The 17,357-nt window shown below is 50.7% G+C and overlaps 6 protein-coding genes across 6 annotated transcripts; 4 read left to right on the top strand and 2 right to left on the bottom strand.

Annotated features, from left to right (window-relative positions):
- Positions 1 to 249: 249 nt before the first annotated feature.
- Positions 250 to 1,725, top strand: PV05_07810 (uncharacterized protein). The gene has a single exon (XM_013457275.1). It carries the CDS (start codon positions 545 to 547, stop codon positions 1,610 to 1,612), a length of 1,068 nt encoding a protein of 355 aa, XP_013312729.1. The 5' UTR covers positions 250 to 544; the 3' UTR covers positions 1,613 to 1,725.
- A 459-nt stretch (positions 1,726 to 2,184) lies between these two features.
- On the top strand, positions 2,185 to 5,470 carry PV05_07809 (uncharacterized protein; the record flags this gene model as incomplete). The annotated part of the gene is made up of 4 exons (XM_013457274.1): positions 2,185 to 2,597; positions 2,643 to 3,623; positions 3,674 to 5,319; positions 5,366 to 5,470. The coding sequence occupies 3 exons, from the start codon at positions 2,185 to 2,187 to the stop codon at positions 4,953 to 4,955; spliced, it is 2,676 nt and encodes an 891-aa protein (XP_013312728.1). The 3' UTR covers positions 4,956 to 5,319; positions 5,366 to 5,470.
- Positions 5,471 to 6,368: 898 nt separating this feature from the next.
- On the top strand, positions 6,369 to 7,290 carry PV05_07808 (uncharacterized protein; the record flags this gene model as incomplete). Its single annotated transcript, XM_013457273.1, has 3 exons — positions 6,369 to 6,689; positions 6,773 to 7,004; positions 7,082 to 7,290. 3 exons carry the CDS (start codon positions 6,369 to 6,371, stop codon positions 7,288 to 7,290), a joined length of 762 nt encoding a protein of 253 aa, XP_013312727.1.
- A 41-nt stretch (positions 7,291 to 7,331) lies between these two features.
- Positions 7,332 to 9,561, bottom strand: PV05_07807 (uncharacterized protein). The gene is made up of 5 exons (XM_013457272.1): positions 8,686 to 9,561; positions 8,428 to 8,627; positions 7,917 to 8,373; positions 7,715 to 7,829; positions 7,332 to 7,630 (listed from the first exon to the last, which is right to left on the bottom strand). Exons 1-5 carry the CDS (start codon positions 9,322 to 9,324, stop codon positions 7,422 to 7,424), a joined length of 1,620 nt encoding a protein of 539 aa, XP_013312726.1. The 5' UTR covers positions 9,325 to 9,561; the 3' UTR covers positions 7,332 to 7,421.
- A 1,958-nt stretch (positions 9,562 to 11,519) lies between these two features.
- On the top strand, positions 11,520 to 14,115 carry PV05_07806 (uncharacterized protein). The gene is made up of 11 exons (XM_013457271.1): positions 11,520 to 11,686; positions 11,802 to 11,925; positions 12,007 to 12,051; positions 12,137 to 12,209; positions 12,279 to 12,337; positions 12,411 to 12,490; positions 12,565 to 12,737; positions 12,807 to 12,869; positions 12,948 to 13,512; positions 13,586 to 13,627; positions 13,696 to 14,115. Exons 1-9 carry the CDS (start codon positions 11,526 to 11,528, stop codon positions 13,340 to 13,342), a joined length of 1,173 nt encoding a protein of 390 aa, XP_013312725.1. The 5' UTR covers positions 11,520 to 11,525; the 3' UTR covers positions 13,343 to 13,512; positions 13,586 to 13,627; positions 13,696 to 14,115.
- A 242-nt stretch (positions 14,116 to 14,357) lies between these two features.
- PV05_07805 (uncharacterized protein) lies at positions 14,358 to 16,707 on the bottom strand (the record flags this gene model as incomplete). The annotated part of the gene is made up of 2 exons (XM_013457270.1): positions 16,439 to 16,707; positions 14,358 to 16,356 (listed from the first exon to the last, which is right to left on the bottom strand). Exons 1-2 carry the CDS (start codon positions 16,597 to 16,599, stop codon positions 14,358 to 14,360), a joined length of 2,160 nt encoding a protein of 719 aa, XP_013312724.1. The 5' UTR covers positions 16,600 to 16,707.
- Between the last annotated feature and the right edge of the window lie 650 nt (positions 16,708 to 17,357).

The raw sequence follows: 17,357 nt of genomic DNA, 5'->3' as shown, positions 1-17,357 counted from the left end.
TCTAATACGGATCAGGAATGGCGTCCAGATATTTTCGGTTTCACTCTTCTCCGGCGGTCCGGATCATTCAGCCTCGCCGCCACAGCCTCTTATCGGCCTTCTGTCCTGTCATGTCTTCAACAACCTCAAGTCTTTCCCTGTGCTCGAAAAATTCTACACCTTTTATCGCCGACCCACTCAAAATGAAATCACTCAAGCGCATGTCGAAATCTCACCGATGATTCTGGTAAGGTCAGATTGACATCCTGCCGAGGCTGCCCTGTTCGTGTCTCATGTTTCTGCTGTCTGCTATGTCTATCGTCCTTGTTTCCCTGTCTGTACATTATTCGGCGTTGCGTTCTCTGTTCTTCTCAATCTCAACCTCAATCACGCGTAACTGAGCTTCTCGTGAGACCCATCTCAAGCGCCATCTCATCCTTTTGCCTCATCCACGCGTGCTCCATAAAGGTATATCAACCACCTTGTTTGCCGCCACACTGGTCCCAAGCACGCTTCGATTTTGCGGCTGCGTATCTGTTGCCACTACTCGTCGTGACTAGACAGGATGTCCATCAACCCGGAACACACCTCCCTTCCATCCTCACCCTCTGCGTCCCAACTCGACGAAGTCAAGCAAGCGATCAAATCCCTCCTCCACCAACCCGACTATGACGATGGCTCCGCAGGTCCCGTCCTCGTCCGCCTGGCCTGGCACGCAGCGGGGACATACTGCGCCGCGACCAACACCGGCGGGTCCAACGGCGCAGGCATGCGTTACGAGAAGGAAGGCGGCGACCCGGCGAACGCGGGACTCCAACACGCCCGGACGTTTCTCGAGCCCATTAAGAAAGCATCTCCTTGGATAACGTACTCTGATCTATGGACGTTAGCCGCTGTCGTCGCGGTCAGCGAGATGGGCGGGCCCAATATCCCCTGGCAAGGTGGCCGGACGGATTTCACTGACGATTCTCGTGTGCCGCCGCGCGGACGACTGCCCGATGGGTCAAAGGGTGCTGATCATTTGCGTTGGATATTCTACCGGATGGGCTTTGATGACAGGGAGATTGTTGCGTTGAGTGGGGCGCATAATCTTGGACGATGCCACAGTGACCGCTCGGGCTTCGAGGGGAAATGGGTGAATAACCCCACGCGGTTTTCGAATACGTACTTCAAATTGCTCAAGATGCACGACTGGAAGAACAAGGTCCTCGCGAACGGGCTGGAGCAATATGTTTATGTGGACGAGGATTTGAAGGACGAGGATCCGGAGCTGGCAGAGGAGGAGACACTGATGATGCTTCCTACTGACATGGCCCTCCTTGAGGATCCGAGCTTTCGTGTCTGGGTGGACAAGTTTGCTGAAGATAAGGAGTTGTTCTTCCGTGATTTTGCTGCTGTGTTTGCGAAACTGTTGGAGCTTGGGATCCAGAGGGATGTGGGCGGACGGGTTGTGAATGAGGAGAATTTGAAGGACGGCTATAGAAGCGCGCCAAAGAAGAGTGACAGTTCTGGAAGGCCGGAATGGGATCAGAACGAGGAACAGGTTGGGCATGAAGCTGGGCGTTTGAAGAAGGAGAATGAACAGTATAGCAAGAAGGAGAAGAGCAGGGTGGTCGTGAAAGCGAAGCTGTGACGTGCTTCGCAATTGAATGTCATTATTGTGGTGCGCTACCAACTGTGTATACAATATGTGTCTTAGCGATTCAAGACTAGATACAGTCGTTTTCTGAAAATCTGTTCAGTCTACCTCATGCGGTCCCTGCACACTACTCCGGCAAAGACACAGGCGCTCGCCTGTACGAGAACTTGGTGTTGGTGGGGGAGCTGATGCCCTCCCCAATCCGCATCGGATTTTCAGTGACTGACCCAAATTTGCCCTGACATCTTATCGATATCTCGAAAGCTCCAAGGCACCGAGAATGAATCATGTCTTTCGAGGGGGTGGATGGTAAGTTCTCTGGCAGTCATGGATGCATGGGACGAAGAGACCCCCCTAGTGGCTCCTTACGAGCTGCGTTGTCTGCTATCTTCATGCAGCTACTCGAACAGGTGCTGGGCCGCAGTGGCTTCGGTGGCTGTGCTGTGCTTGCATCTCGTGCGCCCGGCTAAGCCAGCCTGACGATGCCACACTGACCTTCTTTTCGTCCTCTTCAATCTGTTGAACATACTGACAATGATGGCTGCTGCTAACCTACATTCATCAGCATGTCAGTGATAGGCATTTCACCTAGCGACATCGTAGGAGGTGTGCGAGTTGCAAACAAGGCCGTCGACGCACTCAGAACCAGGAATGGGGCGCAAGTTCAGTATCAGGCAATCAAACAAAGCCACGATGATCTCCACGCTGCGGCCAAAGCACTCTTCGAAGCCTGCTCGTCGTTCGACGTACCAAGCTCTACCGAGTTGGCCCAATCCCTCAAGCATCTCCTGGAGAAACATGAGCAGCAGGAGAAACATACACTGAAGTATGAAGCGGCCCTAGGTGAGGGGTCGTCTCCGCAGAAAAGAAAGGGCATACGACGGAAATTGCAGTGGGCTTTTCAGGAAGACAAGGAGCTACGAGACTCCGATGCGAGGAGCAGACTTGCTGTAGATGCTGCAATTCTGCAGACTCTCCAGTGAGTTGGACGCCATACAGCGAAAAAGTCTGACTTGTTCCGTAGGGTACAGAACGACATCGAAGAAAGAGATCATGCTGCAATCAAAAGTCATGTCTTAACTACCACAGAGACCGCTGTCACCAGAATGCAAACAAATATCGGAAGTCTAGCTGATCATGCTAGCAATCTGGCCGATGAGATACTGACAGAAAATAAGAGACAGACGCAGGGACTGATGGCTATTCTACGCTCCATGAGCCAAGCTCAGGAGCGGAACATCGCGAAAGCGCTGCACGATACGATGACATATCCAATAACCTCCACAGCGGGACCGAAAAGACAGCTTCAGTATCATAGGTGCAGAAAGCGAGTCCGCAAGAACCAGTCATGGAGCAAGCAGAAACGGTCTGCCCCTTCTCATTCTCTGCTACCTGGCTCTTTTCCCGTCGATGATTTGTGTTCCGGAGTCTCATGCACTTCGATAGCGAGCACCTCAGTGTCCCATCCCAGGATTGATACGTGTTGCTCCATGGCGGACGCCAGCCGTGCATTCTGGGCATTGCTACTAACAGTGCTCTATGCCAATCCGCAATCACGAAAGCTAGCTGGTCGATTGTGGATGCGCGTACAAGCTGACCCGGTCCTTGCCTTACTTTGTCTGATGTGTGTTGTGTTAGTTCAGCGAAGTCTGCTTCATGTCCCAAAGCATATCTCGCTGTTGTCTGACAACAGCATTACATTTGAGGATGTTTTCGGCATCGAAATCCGTGTGCCGTACCGACAGTGCGAGCAATTCGAGTTCTTTCACGGCTTTCTTGAATATCACTTTCGACAGAGACCTGGTCTCCAGCGGGTCATGCAGAAGCGATATCGACTGCTTTTAGGCAATGCTCGCGGCCAGCTAGTTGAGCGCTCGACCTGGACTCAGATGGTCAGACCGAAAACACGCCTGACTATGGCTATGCTGCTGCTCTCCGCCCAGAGCCAATGTGCGAAATGCCTTGGAGAGCTTGAGCCTTGTAGCAAAGGCCAGATCCGCATCTGGTAAGTGGTAAAATTGTTGATCTGTGGTTCCTTTGACTGACCGTGCTTAGCTTTGCTTGCAATCAGGAGTATAGTGTCGAAAGCCCGACAGCCCACAACCAGAGATCTATTTCACCGAGAGCAATCGACTACCAGATCAGTGAAACGGAGCAGCTGGATTTACCTCTCCGCGATCCCGCCGAATCTCACGAAGTAGAGATCGCTGCTTCACCGCTGGAGCCGGCAAGTAACATGACGTCGCAGAGCAACTCAGGCCAGGCAGTTAAGGCCCCGACTCAGGAGGTCATTGCCAGCAACAAACCTCATACGAGGAATGTTGAAACCGCAACTGAAACACCACTAAAATCGAGCCCTACGGCGAAACAGAAGCCTGACTCGATACTCAAGCTGGAGTTGAAGCTGTTCAAAAATATGACTATTCGCATTGTTCCGCAAGTTACTCCTCTCAGACCTATGTTGCCACGAGACAGAAAAATAGACGATGATCATCTCTCGACAATTGCAAATGCCAGCGAAGCTTCGTCGGAAGAGTGGTCCGAACGACTACCACCAGAAGAAGACACAGATTTCCCATCTACAACTGGCCAGCCGGGTCTGAGGGAAGAAGATGAAGCCGAACAACAGCCACTTACCGCGCGTGATGACATCTCCATCGCCGGCGAACCAACTCGCCATGTCGATTACCTCAGCCATGACTGGGACGAAAGAGAATTAGTACTTTCCTGGCGATATGTCACGAAAAGACGGCAGCTAATGGCAACTTCGTGGAGACTCGAGAATGCTGCATGGCGCTTCTGGGCGCAGAAACGAGATGCCTTGAAGACCGTGAGCCCTGAATCTTTGAACTGGTTGAAATGTTGCGACATCACATGGCTTTATGGCCCATTGCAAACAGAATCTCGCAGTGCTGAAGAGGGTAGCACCAGGGCATCTCCAGTCTCGTTAGGCTCTTTGCCATCAGCTCATAAGAACTCTATCTTGAAATGGAAGTCCTCCTCGGCCGCAATCTTGGAAAGGTCGCAATCACAACGTTCGCTCTTGCAACAGGCCGCGCTTCTTAAGGCGAAGGAGGAGACTTCGGTCTTCGAACAGCGAAGGGCATCAATGTCCGATCCAGCATCCAGCTATAGCAGCCACGGACGCACACCTCCTCAATCGTTTCAACGATATACCTTTGGAAGTTATCATCCGTCGGCTCCACTTGAGATTAAGCATGTCTCTTTCAATGAGGAAGTCGAGCAAGTTCAACCTGTTGAAGTTGAAGATGGAGAGCAAGAATTGACCCGGACCGAGCACAGATTCGACGGTGACGAAGATGACGAGGTTGACTGATGATGAGCCACGCAAACGACTCGGCTTCAATGCAGAGAACAATTTCGAATTTGACGGGCACTCTAAAACCCCGGTCTTCATGCAAGTTCCTCCTTGATAACGAGGTTGAAGACTTCGTGGATGAACCTGGCGGGCACTCAGGTCTTTTGACTTACTATACAAGGAAATAGACGCCGAGCTCCCACAAAGGAGACGAATTGAGTCTAGCATGTCCATGCCATACGATGAGAATCAAGAAGGACCCAGTCACCAATCACCAATAACACAATTCTGGGCTGAGTGAGCGGTCTTGTCAATAGTACTGCCAAGAGGGAACATGGAGAGCAGAGAGCATTGGTTGTCAGGGCGAAGGTGCTATCCCTATGTGAGGTCTCTCTTGTTAGACATGATACAAGTCCTAACGTTCGTAGCATTCATAGCCCGTCTCGCTTGGAAACACGTCCTTCCCATCGTCAATGATTTTCAAGTCTTTACCAATACTGAAAACGATGTTGTCAATGTCGATGAACTTCAACTCATCCGGTCGGATTTGTTCTAGGTACACCTGATCCTTGTACGCGGCCTCCATGTCTCCATACCTATCTACTTTGTCAGCCGCGTCCAGGTACGTGGGGGAAATGGAATCGTAGAGCCCCCAATATACCGGTCGAAAGTCAGTCCCGCGATTCCATCGTACTGGGGTGCTACGCCGATCGCCTCGTCTTTGTGTTGGACTCTGTGAAACTGGCGACAGGCTTGTTAATCCAAAAATCCTCCTTGCTCGACATCCTGAGGGATTCAATACCTGTATATACTTCGAAACACCATATCTGATCAACCTAGGTTCCAGATCAGCCGTGAGGTATTCTGTCACAGACTTCGCTCTGTAACGCCGACACCTACCAATCAACTACCAATGGCCCATGAATGTTTGCCCAGTGGCGGTGACACTCGGCCTCGGTCAATCCCTTCTTACAAGGGATCAATAGGCACAAATGTAGTTTGATTAAGGTCGACATAGCAACAAAATTTCCCGAACAGCTGCTACACTCACAGGATCCAATTCGAGTATTGACCAGGGCATCGAATACCTACCTAGGTGTGTTCTCATCTTAAATCAAGCCCTTGGGCTTCATTTTCTTGGTCTAGTGGTCCTTGCCTACCTCCGTTACCTCCTCTATTGCCGTTATGTATAAAGATTGAATGGGGGTTGTCCGAGATCGACCCGGAAATAGCCCGCATGAGGATGCTTCATAATGTTCCCGGCTCTATGAACTGGGCTGAGACTCGCAAATCAAGCGGCTGACAAATAGCGAGGGATGGGAACGGATGTGATTGATTCAGCTAGTTAACAAAGAAGAGTGCAAGCCTTGCACGACAAAGCTGGGAATCCAATTTTCCTCTCCAACAGCAAAGACTCGAAGTGGACCCAGCATGGCCAAGGAAGCAAACATCATCTACTATACCGCCTTCTCGCCCAATGGCCACAAAATCGCGATTACCCTCGAAGAACTCGGGCTCCCCTACGATATGGTGCACGTGAATTTACCGTCTATTCAACATAAAGAGCCGTGGTTCCTGGCCATCAATCCAAATGGTCGTATCCCTGCATTAACAGACAAACTGGAAGACGGCACGGAGATCAAGTTATTCGAATCGGGAAGTATTCAACAATATCTAGTCGACAGATTCGATACTGACCATAAGATATCGTACCCCCGGGGCACCAAAGAGTATTATCAGACCAACAACTGGGTATGTGCATTCTCCCGAGCCCGCTGCTCAAACTCGCACAAAGGAAACGAACGGAATGTGAGTCCTGACCGATGTGCGAGTAGCTTTTCTTCATGAATGCGGGTATCGGTCCCATGCAAGGCCAAGCCAATCATTACGTCCGATATCGTCTCTCGTCCGAGCCGGAGCAGTATTCGAAGGATAGATATGTCAATGAGACCCGACGGCTATATCGCACCCTCGACAAGCATTTTCAAGACTCCAAATCCGAGTATCTGGTGGGAGACAGGCCCACCATTGCTGACATAGCCATCTCTTCCTGGACCAATATCCTTGGTACGTGTTCCCCCTTTGATACTAGTACCATATGAGGATGAATCAGCCGGTTGACCAACGACGAGGTTTGCGCATAGACTTCAGTGGTGTAGATATCAACGAATTCCCGCACGTTCGGACATGGCAAAACCGCATGGCTTCGCGACCAGCAGTACAAAGGGGATACAACACTCCAAAGAAGATCGACTTGGAGGCGTTGGCAAAGGACCCGCAGGCTTTCAAAAAGCACCTCAAAACGAACGAAGACTGGATCAGACAGGGTATGGAGGAGAACGAGAAAAAGTAACGTTTAGTAGTAAAGCGCATGCCTTAAGGATGGGAGTCGCGGTTAAGGACTTTATTCGGTTCTAAATGGCTACAAGGAAGGCCTCAACTTCTAATGGACGAGATCTGGGACCTCTTTCATCAAGACATTCCTTATGCTCCAATGATGGAAACACGGTGTGCGATGACTTCCTCCTCGCTGACTGGAGGGCCTTTGTAGTTCTTGCGACCCCAAACGAGATACCACATGGCTGAAACAGCCACTCCGGCCACGAATACTACAGATGCATAGTTCATGGTTGTTGCCGTGGTGGGCAAGTATGCTGGCATACAATACAACGGTGTGACCAAGAAACACCAACCTGGCAAAGCAAAGTTTGGGTCAGTACTACTATCTTGAGAAAAAGCATACATTTGTCGGGAAAAGGGTCCTTCTTCAAACGTACAGATTGAGATGATGTTGCAGGTTACGCCAAATATTCCAAAATCGTAGTGTCCTTGCTTCAGGGTTTTCCGCCCGGTGAAGAGAGAGCTGGCGATCGGTATCGTATAGGCAATAGTCTAGACACAATTAGCGGCTATTCATGACCAAGGAAGTCTGACAGCGTCCGCCCCGGGTTCATTGCGGCCCGCTGAAGTCTTACGCACCAAGAAAACGACCCCGACGCCACTGAAGGCATTGAATGCTGCTGTAGATCCAAAATAAATGATGCCCAGAAGACACTGGATCACCATACTGAGCATCATGGCGTTGAATGGTACATCCAGTTTGAGGTTGATCTTTTTCCACCACCGCGAGCCAGGAATGGCTCCATCCCGGGCAAACGACCAGATAGTTCGAGAAGAAGCGGTTGTACAGCTGGTCCCACAGAGAAGCCCAAGGACCAGTATGGGGATGGTAAGGGCAAAGGCTCCGCCTTGATTGCCGACGGCAACGCTCAGAATGTAGGGTATAGGAGAGGCTTGAGCAGCGACGTCGGCAATTGGAGGGAGGACGAAAACCATAGGAATCAAGAAGAACAAACCGCAGATAACATTCAGAATAACAGTGAAGACCATGGCTTTCGGGACCTGAGTGGCGGGTTGTTGCACCTCTTCGCACATGCTACAACTCGTTAGGTTCTGGTTTGCTGGTAGCCCATCAGAGTCTTTGACTTACGAAATGATCATGCCAGTTGCCGAGGTCACGTAGGCGCCTTGCAGCAAGCCAATGAAATATGACCACCCAGGAGTCCATCCAGAGTTCGTCTCAAATCCGGTGAAAACATAGTCGGCACTGTTTCGTCCACCCTTGGCTAGCGCAAGAGTGCAGATGACAATGGCCATGAGACCGGCAAAGGTCCAGAAGATCGCAAAGGTCTGCAAAGCGCATTAACTTTTCATGAAGGGTAGTACTCATGGTGCAAAATATACATACATCCAGGATTGGGAGCCATCTATTCGCCAGAGATGAAACTGCATTGCACAGAAACGTGATAGCAAGGAACAACAAGAAGACCTGGTACGTTTCCGCAGCCCAGATTGGGTTGCCTTCGGCGTCTGTGAAGATGTTGATGCACGCGACGAAAAACTGAGCAGTTCCAAAATTGACCGAGAGCGTTATTGAAACAACTCCCATGGTGTATGCCCAACCACAGATCCAAGCGGTGACGGTACGGCACCACGGCGGACACACCATGAAGGTCTGGTAGTAAACTCCACCAGCGGTCGGAAACGCCGACGTGATCTCGCCAAGGGATATGGCGACGCAAGTCATAATCAGCCCTACAAGCAACCAGCCCCAGATGATGGCCACCGGACCGCCGCCAATGACCGGATAATAAAGCGTCAACGACAGCCCGTACGGCACCGATGCGAGTACAAATGACATAAAGGAGACCTGCCATGTCGAGCGATTGCGGGATAACTCGGGTTTGTATCCCAGAACGGCCAGCAGCTCATCGGCTACCACTGCTTCTGTAGAGCTGTGCTCTGCGCTGTGCTCGCGCTTCTCCCTTTTTACATCTCTGTGGCGAACACTGGCTTCATGACCAAGGACGCCGGCGTTGGGTGCCATGGCGAAGGTACGCGACCGAATGAAACGTGGACTTCGAGGTCGAGAGGGCTGGCAGATGTCGCTTTTGGCTTCTCCAGGGAATATGGTCGCATGTGGGTGTTCAAAGAAGTCTTGCCGCACAGGATCAACGATCGACTAACGTGGGCGGCAGCAAGGCGTTGAAAATGGGCTCAGTCAACTTGAGAGTGTGAAGCAAAGTCACAATGAGTCCCGGGTTTCTGGTCGAGAAGGGAGAGGTTCTGCAGAACGTGGTAATCGGCTTCTTCAAAAGAGAACAACAGGAACATTCCCACTCTCGACACTCTCGGTTCGCTGGAGCTGCCAAGGGCTTGTCGATGGGTCAAAGTTCCTTACCTGATCTCTGGCTGGTCCTCAGCAGTGTAGCATAAACTTTGACAAGACCATATGTCCCGAGCTTGACTTGTCCCCACAAGAGAAGCAAATGCCAAAGCGATCATAGCTGCCAACCGGCATACGCATATTTGAGCAATCTCAGAGCCAGGAACCTAGCTCGTACACAGTAAGATGAGCAAATATGCCCCCGGCTTTTAGATAGCGCATGATAGTCAAAACATCTTCCCATACAAGTTGTAGTCCAAGGGGAAAATTCATATAGCTCATGGCTGGGTTTGTGGTGTGAAGTCAGCCCAGCAAACCAACGACGCTTGGCGCTCAAAAATTCAATGCGATGACGATGGTTCGAGCTTGGCTCTTGATGAAAAGGGTCGATTGGCTGGACTACCTACCTCGGTACTCAATAGACCCATACATGGGGCACTTTAGATACTTCTCTCACATAACTTTCAAAGGCTCCGTAGAAGACACGGTAGAAGTCACGGTAGAAGTCACGCTTGAAGACACCGAGGTGAAATCTTCCTTGGTTGAATTTATCACGGTACAGTCAGAGGCCGCGCAGTGACGAAAGCCAAGCCAGCGCCCCAAGCTAAGCTACAAATAGATGTCACGTGAGATGCTTAGATAACTCCTCCGCCACAACCTTCACAGCCACACAAACTGTGGCTTTTCGCCCCCCTGCACATTCTTGCCGAAGATCACCCAACTCTCTCCATGCCCCCGACGTCTTGTCTCCCTCGGGAGTGAGCTCTGTGATTTCTACACCCTTGATATCTCAACTACGCATTGCGTCTCTAGACAGGATCGGATTCAGCATGGAAGAAGCCCTGTAGTGCTATAATGTGCCAAACGGAGGCCCGTCTTTGTTCGCCGATCCGGATTTCAACTTTCTGGTCACCTGCTGCCTTTGCTACTTGAGGACAGCATGTATGACACTGATGAAAGTCACGATCCAGAGCCGTCATTCTTGGGTATCGCATATGATCCGGCAAGCCTGATTCGAGACTTTGACAGCGCTAAAGACTTGTCCGCAGTCATAGAACGCGCTATTACCACTGCTCAAAACCCCCTGTGTTGCTCCTCAACACTGAAGGAGCTTGCCTGACGCTCTCGACGGGCTCATGGCTTACGAATTCTTGACTCCCTTAGGTGTTCTCGCGGGGTAAACGAGCGTTCGAGACTTCTGGTCTACAGTAGCTCCGATAATATCATACCGAGGACCGTCCGCCTACTGGGAGCAATATTCGACCCGACCGCGATTCCTCAAGGCCCCCTTTCTTTCTCCTTCCGGGCCCCTCTCGTATCTGGAAATACCCCAGGCTAAAATCCATGCTTCCAAAATGCTGGGATCAGTGCCTAGCTATACGAGGAGTGTTGCACCAATCCCGCAAGTACCTGAGCTCCAGCTATAGTCTACACGCTCACTAAACCCCACACGACCCCCGAATCGTGGAGTATCTCTTAGACGAGATGGTACGGAGCCTGTCTAGCATCTCATTCCATGGCTGGCAGCTCCTAGTAGTAGTCGTCATTGCCAGGCAAGTATAAAGAGCTAACAGCACCCAGTCTATCTTGATAATCTTCGTTCTGCGTCGGATTCTCGAACGTGCATTCAAAAAAGCAAAAAAGAGATACTACCTAGGTAGCAACTACTTGGAACAACAAGCCTGGAAACCATGCCGCTCACCAACCTTCGAGGAAAGGCCCTCTACAATACTATGAGTACTGTCTGCGCCATAGTATGTCTCTCCCCGCCCTCCCGTGATTTATGCTCTGCTCTGCTCTTCCTTTTGGAAGATGACTGTTACCAGTAGTACTGACAGGCTCCGGGCTCATCGCAGGCATTCATGATGTTCGGCTACGACGCCGGTGTCCTTGCCGGCGTGCAGAACACAGAACCATTCCTTCACGCCATTGGCCATCCAGAAAGACATTCCACAATCATCATACCGATGGTGGCTTCGTCTTACACGCTGGGGGCTTGGGTCATGTCGATGATGATTAGCTTGTAAGCTACCTAGTACCTTATTAGAATTCTACTACTCTCGCAAAGCCGAGCCGGGCGATGACTTGACAGTCTTGACTTGACTTGAGCACTAACTAACCTGGCGGGAAAATCGTAGCATTGGATCACCGATGGGCCGCCGAAATTGCATCTTGTACGGGAACATCCTGGTCATCTGTGGAGGGGCGCTCCAAGCATCTTCCTTCTCGGTCGCGCAAATCATTGTCGGGCGAGTGTTATGTGTAAGACTTCCATTTGAGCTTTTTCCGTTCCGTCCAGATTCCAACTTCCCGTCCCATCTGCTAATATCTGGGGTTCGCCAGGGATTCGGCATCGGATTCATATCGTCAACCGTGCCTACTTACATGGTTTGTTTCAACCTTCGAACTCATGATGGCATTGTTACCTCCTTTCAGATAGAGTAGCTACTCACTCATCCTTCTCTTCTCGCAGGCCGAAATGAGCACAAAGGCAAATGATCACGGTCCGGCAGTCTGTTTCCAGTTGGCTGTGACCGTTTCCGGGGGTGAGAGACAGCTTTTCTTTCAATCTACAGTATACAAGTATTGGCGCTGACACCAGGCTTGTACTGTAGTTGCATTCTCGGGCTGGGTTGATTTTGCTTTCACTCGCATGACGAACCAAGTTTCTTGGGTGAGTACCAAGGCAACATCTTGTCACAGGCGTCCGTCGAAATAAATCGAGCTGATTACCCGGATATGTTCAGAGGTTCCCCATCGCGTTCCAGACCTTCTTAGCCGTTTTTTCTGCCACTGGTATGGTTTTCTTGCCCGACACACCGCGCTGGTAAGTCGGATCTCTCTCGAACTCGAGGAGCAGCCAGGCCTGTCTGCTCCATATCTGCTAAGTCAAATAATCAGGTACTACGTCAAGGGCCGTGTTGAAGAAGGTGATGGCGTGCTGTCTGCGCGGCATGGCCTTCCTCTCGATGACCTACACGTCCAGGCACAGAGGAGGGATATCTTCGAGGCCATCGAGATCGAAAACTCCCAGAAGCCATTCAGCCTCGTGACACTGATTTGGGATAACACTGGCATGCCAAACCTCCCTATTCTCGCCTCAGTTGAAGGTACGAATGTGTGCTGACTCGTTTAAAACACAGAGCTTCAAGCGGGCCGTCGTTTGAGAACCGCGTTCATGATCCTGTTCCTGCAGCAGTTGATGGGTCAGTAGCCTGGAAATAGCATACACCACTGCAATGATTCTTGTGGAAGCCCCTCCATCTGACATGTGATATCGGCAGGAATCAATCTACTCATTTACTACAGCACCATCATCTTCTCTCAGGTGGGCTTGTCCCCATTTCTATCCTCCCTGCTGGCAGCGGTGATGAACACCCTGTTTGCCATGGGCACCTGGTTTACGCCCTGGACAATCGAAAGGGGCGGTCGACGCGGCATCATGTTCTGGACAGCCATAATGCTGTCCATCTTCATGCTTGTCTTCGTTGTCATGATCAATCTTGGCCACAAAAAGAACCTCGCCACGCAATGGACGGCCGTTGCCTCAGTCGTGGTTTACATCTTCTTCTTCGGCTATGGCTGGGTTGGAATTGCATGGCTTTATGGACCAGAAGTAAGTGACCCTCGTCATTCAATAAAAATTCACCCAGCTAGATTCATAGGGGGTTCGATATGATAGAGGCGCTAATGCGACTCACTCCTCGATTGCACCGCTTCGATACAGGCACTTAGGTGGATCATTTGGCGCCACAGGAGAATGGAGTGGTACTTTCCTCACCGTTTTCGCGGGAGGCATCGCATTACAGAGAGTCGGACCGATCCTCTGGGTCTGGTTCTTGGTCTTCTGTAAGTCTTGGGCAATACACAAACCGCAATGTTGATGAAGCTCCCCCCAAGCTGACTTGGGATGGCCTTTCAGGTTTCGTCTCGGTCGGTTACGTCTACTTCTGCTGTCCAGAAAGTGAGTACCATCCATCTCTCTCCGCCTTGGTGATAAGTATGATTTGATTCTGATATGCCTTGTCACAGCCGGCGGCAAGACTTTGGAAGAGATCGATGCCGTTTTCATGAAGCTCACTCCCGCTGTCAGCCACCAAGCAAACGTCGAAGCCGCCACCTATGGCATGGTTGAGCGGGTAAAAGACGTGTCCAACAGCACCTTTCAAGAGGACGAATTCGTCGCCAAAGGAAATCATGGCAGCCAAGCGCGTGACGATGGAAAATGATTTGCCAGCTGCTCGAACACAATCAGCAACCACATCAGCCATTGGATAAGTGGAGGATTACTCGAAGTGGCGAGCCTCAAGGGTGGGAAGGTCTGGTGTTGATCAGCTTCTGCTTGGTGGCCTCACAAAAGGAAGTTCTAGATTGGTGCAGGTCCCCGGTAGCAACAGCTTTGCGGTTTTGGCAAAATCCTGAATAAATTGACAATGGAATTGCCCTACACAGTGTGTTTTGACAAACATCATGACTGCACAATGGGGCGGCTACCCTCATATATTGAGTACTATTACAGTTGTGCCAATTTTACCAAATCAGTGCCCGGTGTTCCAGCCAAACCACGTAAACCGCATCATCCAAGTACGGAGTATTGGTCGCGCCGGTTGTGCGACTACCAACCAAGCTATGTGTGATCACCACGAGGACATGACATCCGGGGGGTTGGCCGACGGAAGCCTGTATTGAATCTTTCAGGGCACATATGAGCCCGACAATATCTCGTCAAGATAGTTTGAAAAGTCCATGTTCATGGCCCGGTCCGTTGCAAAGGGCATACAGTCCAGAAACTGGGGCGAGAAGGTAGGGTGAGCTTCGGTGCCACCGAATGAAGGCATTCGTACTGTCTCTGCATCATATTCTGAAGACATGATACCGAGACTCTGCTGAGTCTGTGTGAGTAAATGCTCTGGGGCGTATGTATTGTTCGAGAGTGGGGTGTACGGCAGGTGCTGTTGTGCTTGCATGGTTGACGCGAGAGCGAGATCTGTGGGAGCAGGATCTGGAGCCATGCCGGTCCTCTGCTTACTGTCGTCGATAAGGTATCTGAAGCACTGGTCGATCACACCACTTTTGCTGTTCGCATTGGACAGTGCTGTCGAGGATGATATGTTTGCTTGCTCCGTAATGGGAACATGGCTCACGTTCCCTCCGGTGAAAACCCAGGGCGTTTGATGCTGATCATGGTCCTCCGTGCTCGGACCAACCTTGACGTTCTCCAAGCCATTTGCAATAGTCTCCCAATTTCGTAATGGTACCTGGGACATGTTCCAAAATCCCACAGCCTTAAGGTAAGTCATGGACACCAACTCAAATTTCGAATCGATCAACTCTCTGTCCGAGCAACCATTTGCCAGAAGACTGCGGTGCAGGAGTTGGATAGCTCCCGATAGCCATGTAGTACTAGCAAGAAAGGGATTGAGGTGCTTGTAATGGTCTTCGGGACAGCACCGGACGATGTTTACAACATTGTCTGCCGCTTCGAAATATTGAGCCAGATGTTGTGATTCGGCTTTTGATGGAGACAGAATGGCATGATGATCCGTGAGTGTACCTGCTTCGTTTGCAGTAGCGACATTGTCTGCCGAGTCCGTGTTCCTCGCCATTGTCCATTTCGCTCCTGTGCGGAAGACGTGGTACTTCAGCACCATCATTTTCGTCAGTTGAGTCATGAGGTAGATTCCGTAGACAAAACTGTCTGTCAGTCTTTGTGTTATGGCGCCGGGACGCTTTGTATCAATTCCTCCAAAGTTCAGATACTGACCGTGATACTTGAGCCTTTTTGGTAAAGCCGCGACTGTACAATGTAGACAATTCAACACGGTATCAAGTCTATTGATGTCCGAGGTCTTCTTCTGCTGTTGACGTCTTCGCACGTCTTGTGCAACAGCTTGCTCAACATCTTGAGTGGGGTCACGATGTGACAAATGGAACTTGTCAATGCTGGTTGGACTGGAGACGTTTTGTGCATCTTTCATCAATGAATTGATGAGAATGAACCAAGCCTTGGGTGATTGGTTTTGGGTAGCGACTAGCGATTTCCATCGATTGACAAGGGAAAGTCCCAACAAACAGCTTGCTTGAGGTTCCCCACGATACCATCTTTCGTCTTCAGCTGGCAGAAATGTTTCATTTTGAGACCAGTCAATTCCAGTCGGGCAGCGGCGAATGAAGCTGGCGAACACATCCATTTCCCAGATTGCCCACCACGCTCGACGCCATTCTTCCTCGATGCACCATTGCTCTGCATTTGTAGAAAGAGCCTGGCCATGAGGCTTGCCGGCGTCGATAAGGTGCAGGTTCAGCTCGTAAGCACTTCTGATACAAGTTCCCAAATACCGCCAAGGCCTCCCCCGTACCCCTTGGACGAGGATACAATGTGTGTTCAAAATCATCGCCTGAAGGAGAGGTAAGGTCACTGCTTCGTCTCCGAGCTCAGTCATCGCTTGCTCCATGTATTTGATCGCCAGAGCACGAAAATGGATGCTTGGAACGCCCGTCGAGTGGGTTAAGACATGCTCTTGTGTCATATTGTTCACATCGTGATGATCGAGGTCCTTGAGTGCAAATGCGAGCATAGATGCCAACAGAGCCGTTCTTTGAGCTACTGTGGGGATTTGCCGCAATTTTGTTTGAATTTCTGGAAGTCGAAACAGTTGGAAGGCGGTGTATACTTCAAAATACCGGGGAAGCCTGCCTATGTGTTGGTCTTCTGCAGTTAAACGTACACAGACGGGAAGAATAGCGATAGGTGCTCTGATCAAAAGTAGCTTACAGGATGTTCAATTGGCCCAATGTCAGTCCCAAGCAGTCGCAACTCATCATGAGTTCGTCGAGGTAATGGTCATTTGATTCGTCGACGCCTTCAACAGCATTTCCAGGGGTCGGTGAACAGTTCTCGAAACAAGGGTGAATAATGTATGCAAGGTTTAGCATGTCGGTTGGTGCCAGGGAGTTTTGCGAGGCCAGTGGAGGAGCCGATGATTCTGATCTTCTGCCGTCTCTAGTATTGGATGCTACTCTATCCTGCTGAGTGTGTTGCCGGATCTCGCCATTTCGCTGCTCTACCGGGCTTCTTCCGCGGTCTTTCCTTCCCACTTGAGAGCAATTGTCAGCAAGCTTGCGACTTAGACGCAATGGCTATTGAGACTCACACAGTCTCCTGTAAGAGCTGGCACGGGTGGTGCCTATTTTCGGACCTGGTCTCCTTGCTTTTGGCGGATAGGCGCACTGCTGTGAGGTCTCTCGACATATTGTACAACAAGGCAGTTCTCGCCCACATTTGACCTTGCGCTTGCGACAGGTGTAACATGCCAAAAGGACTTGTGACTGGTGCAGGGGCTCATATTGTAAGAGCTGAGACATTGTGGTGCTAGATTATAGCCTTCGGCCGGGGATGGATGTCTCCGATCAATATCCGCGAGAGCGATGAGTGACGCACGGTCGACGGTCGACGGTCTTCAAACAATTAACTCGTCTTCCGTTCCCGAGCAAGTCAACCACCCACGTAGCCGAATTACCCGCTCGCAATAAGGTCAAATGAATGGACTGAGGGGTGGCTGAGATACTGTCCCTCAGCTGCGAGATCTGGTCAGCAGAGCCGTTGCCGTAGGAGGGGAAAGACCGTTTCGTGGAGTTTGTCCGTTGCGGCTACCACGTGTTCGTGATTGCAATCAATGTTCGAGAAATATGAG

This window comes from Exophiala xenobiotica, assembly GCF_000835505.1.
Source record: "Exophiala xenobiotica strain CBS 118157 unplaced genomic scaffold supercont1.5, whole genome shotgun sequence".
NCBI classification, from domain to species: Eukaryota; Fungi; Ascomycota; class Eurotiomycetes; order Chaetothyriales; family Herpotrichiellaceae; genus Exophiala; species Exophiala xenobiotica.
This window is presented reverse-complemented; position numbering and strand designations above follow the sequence as displayed.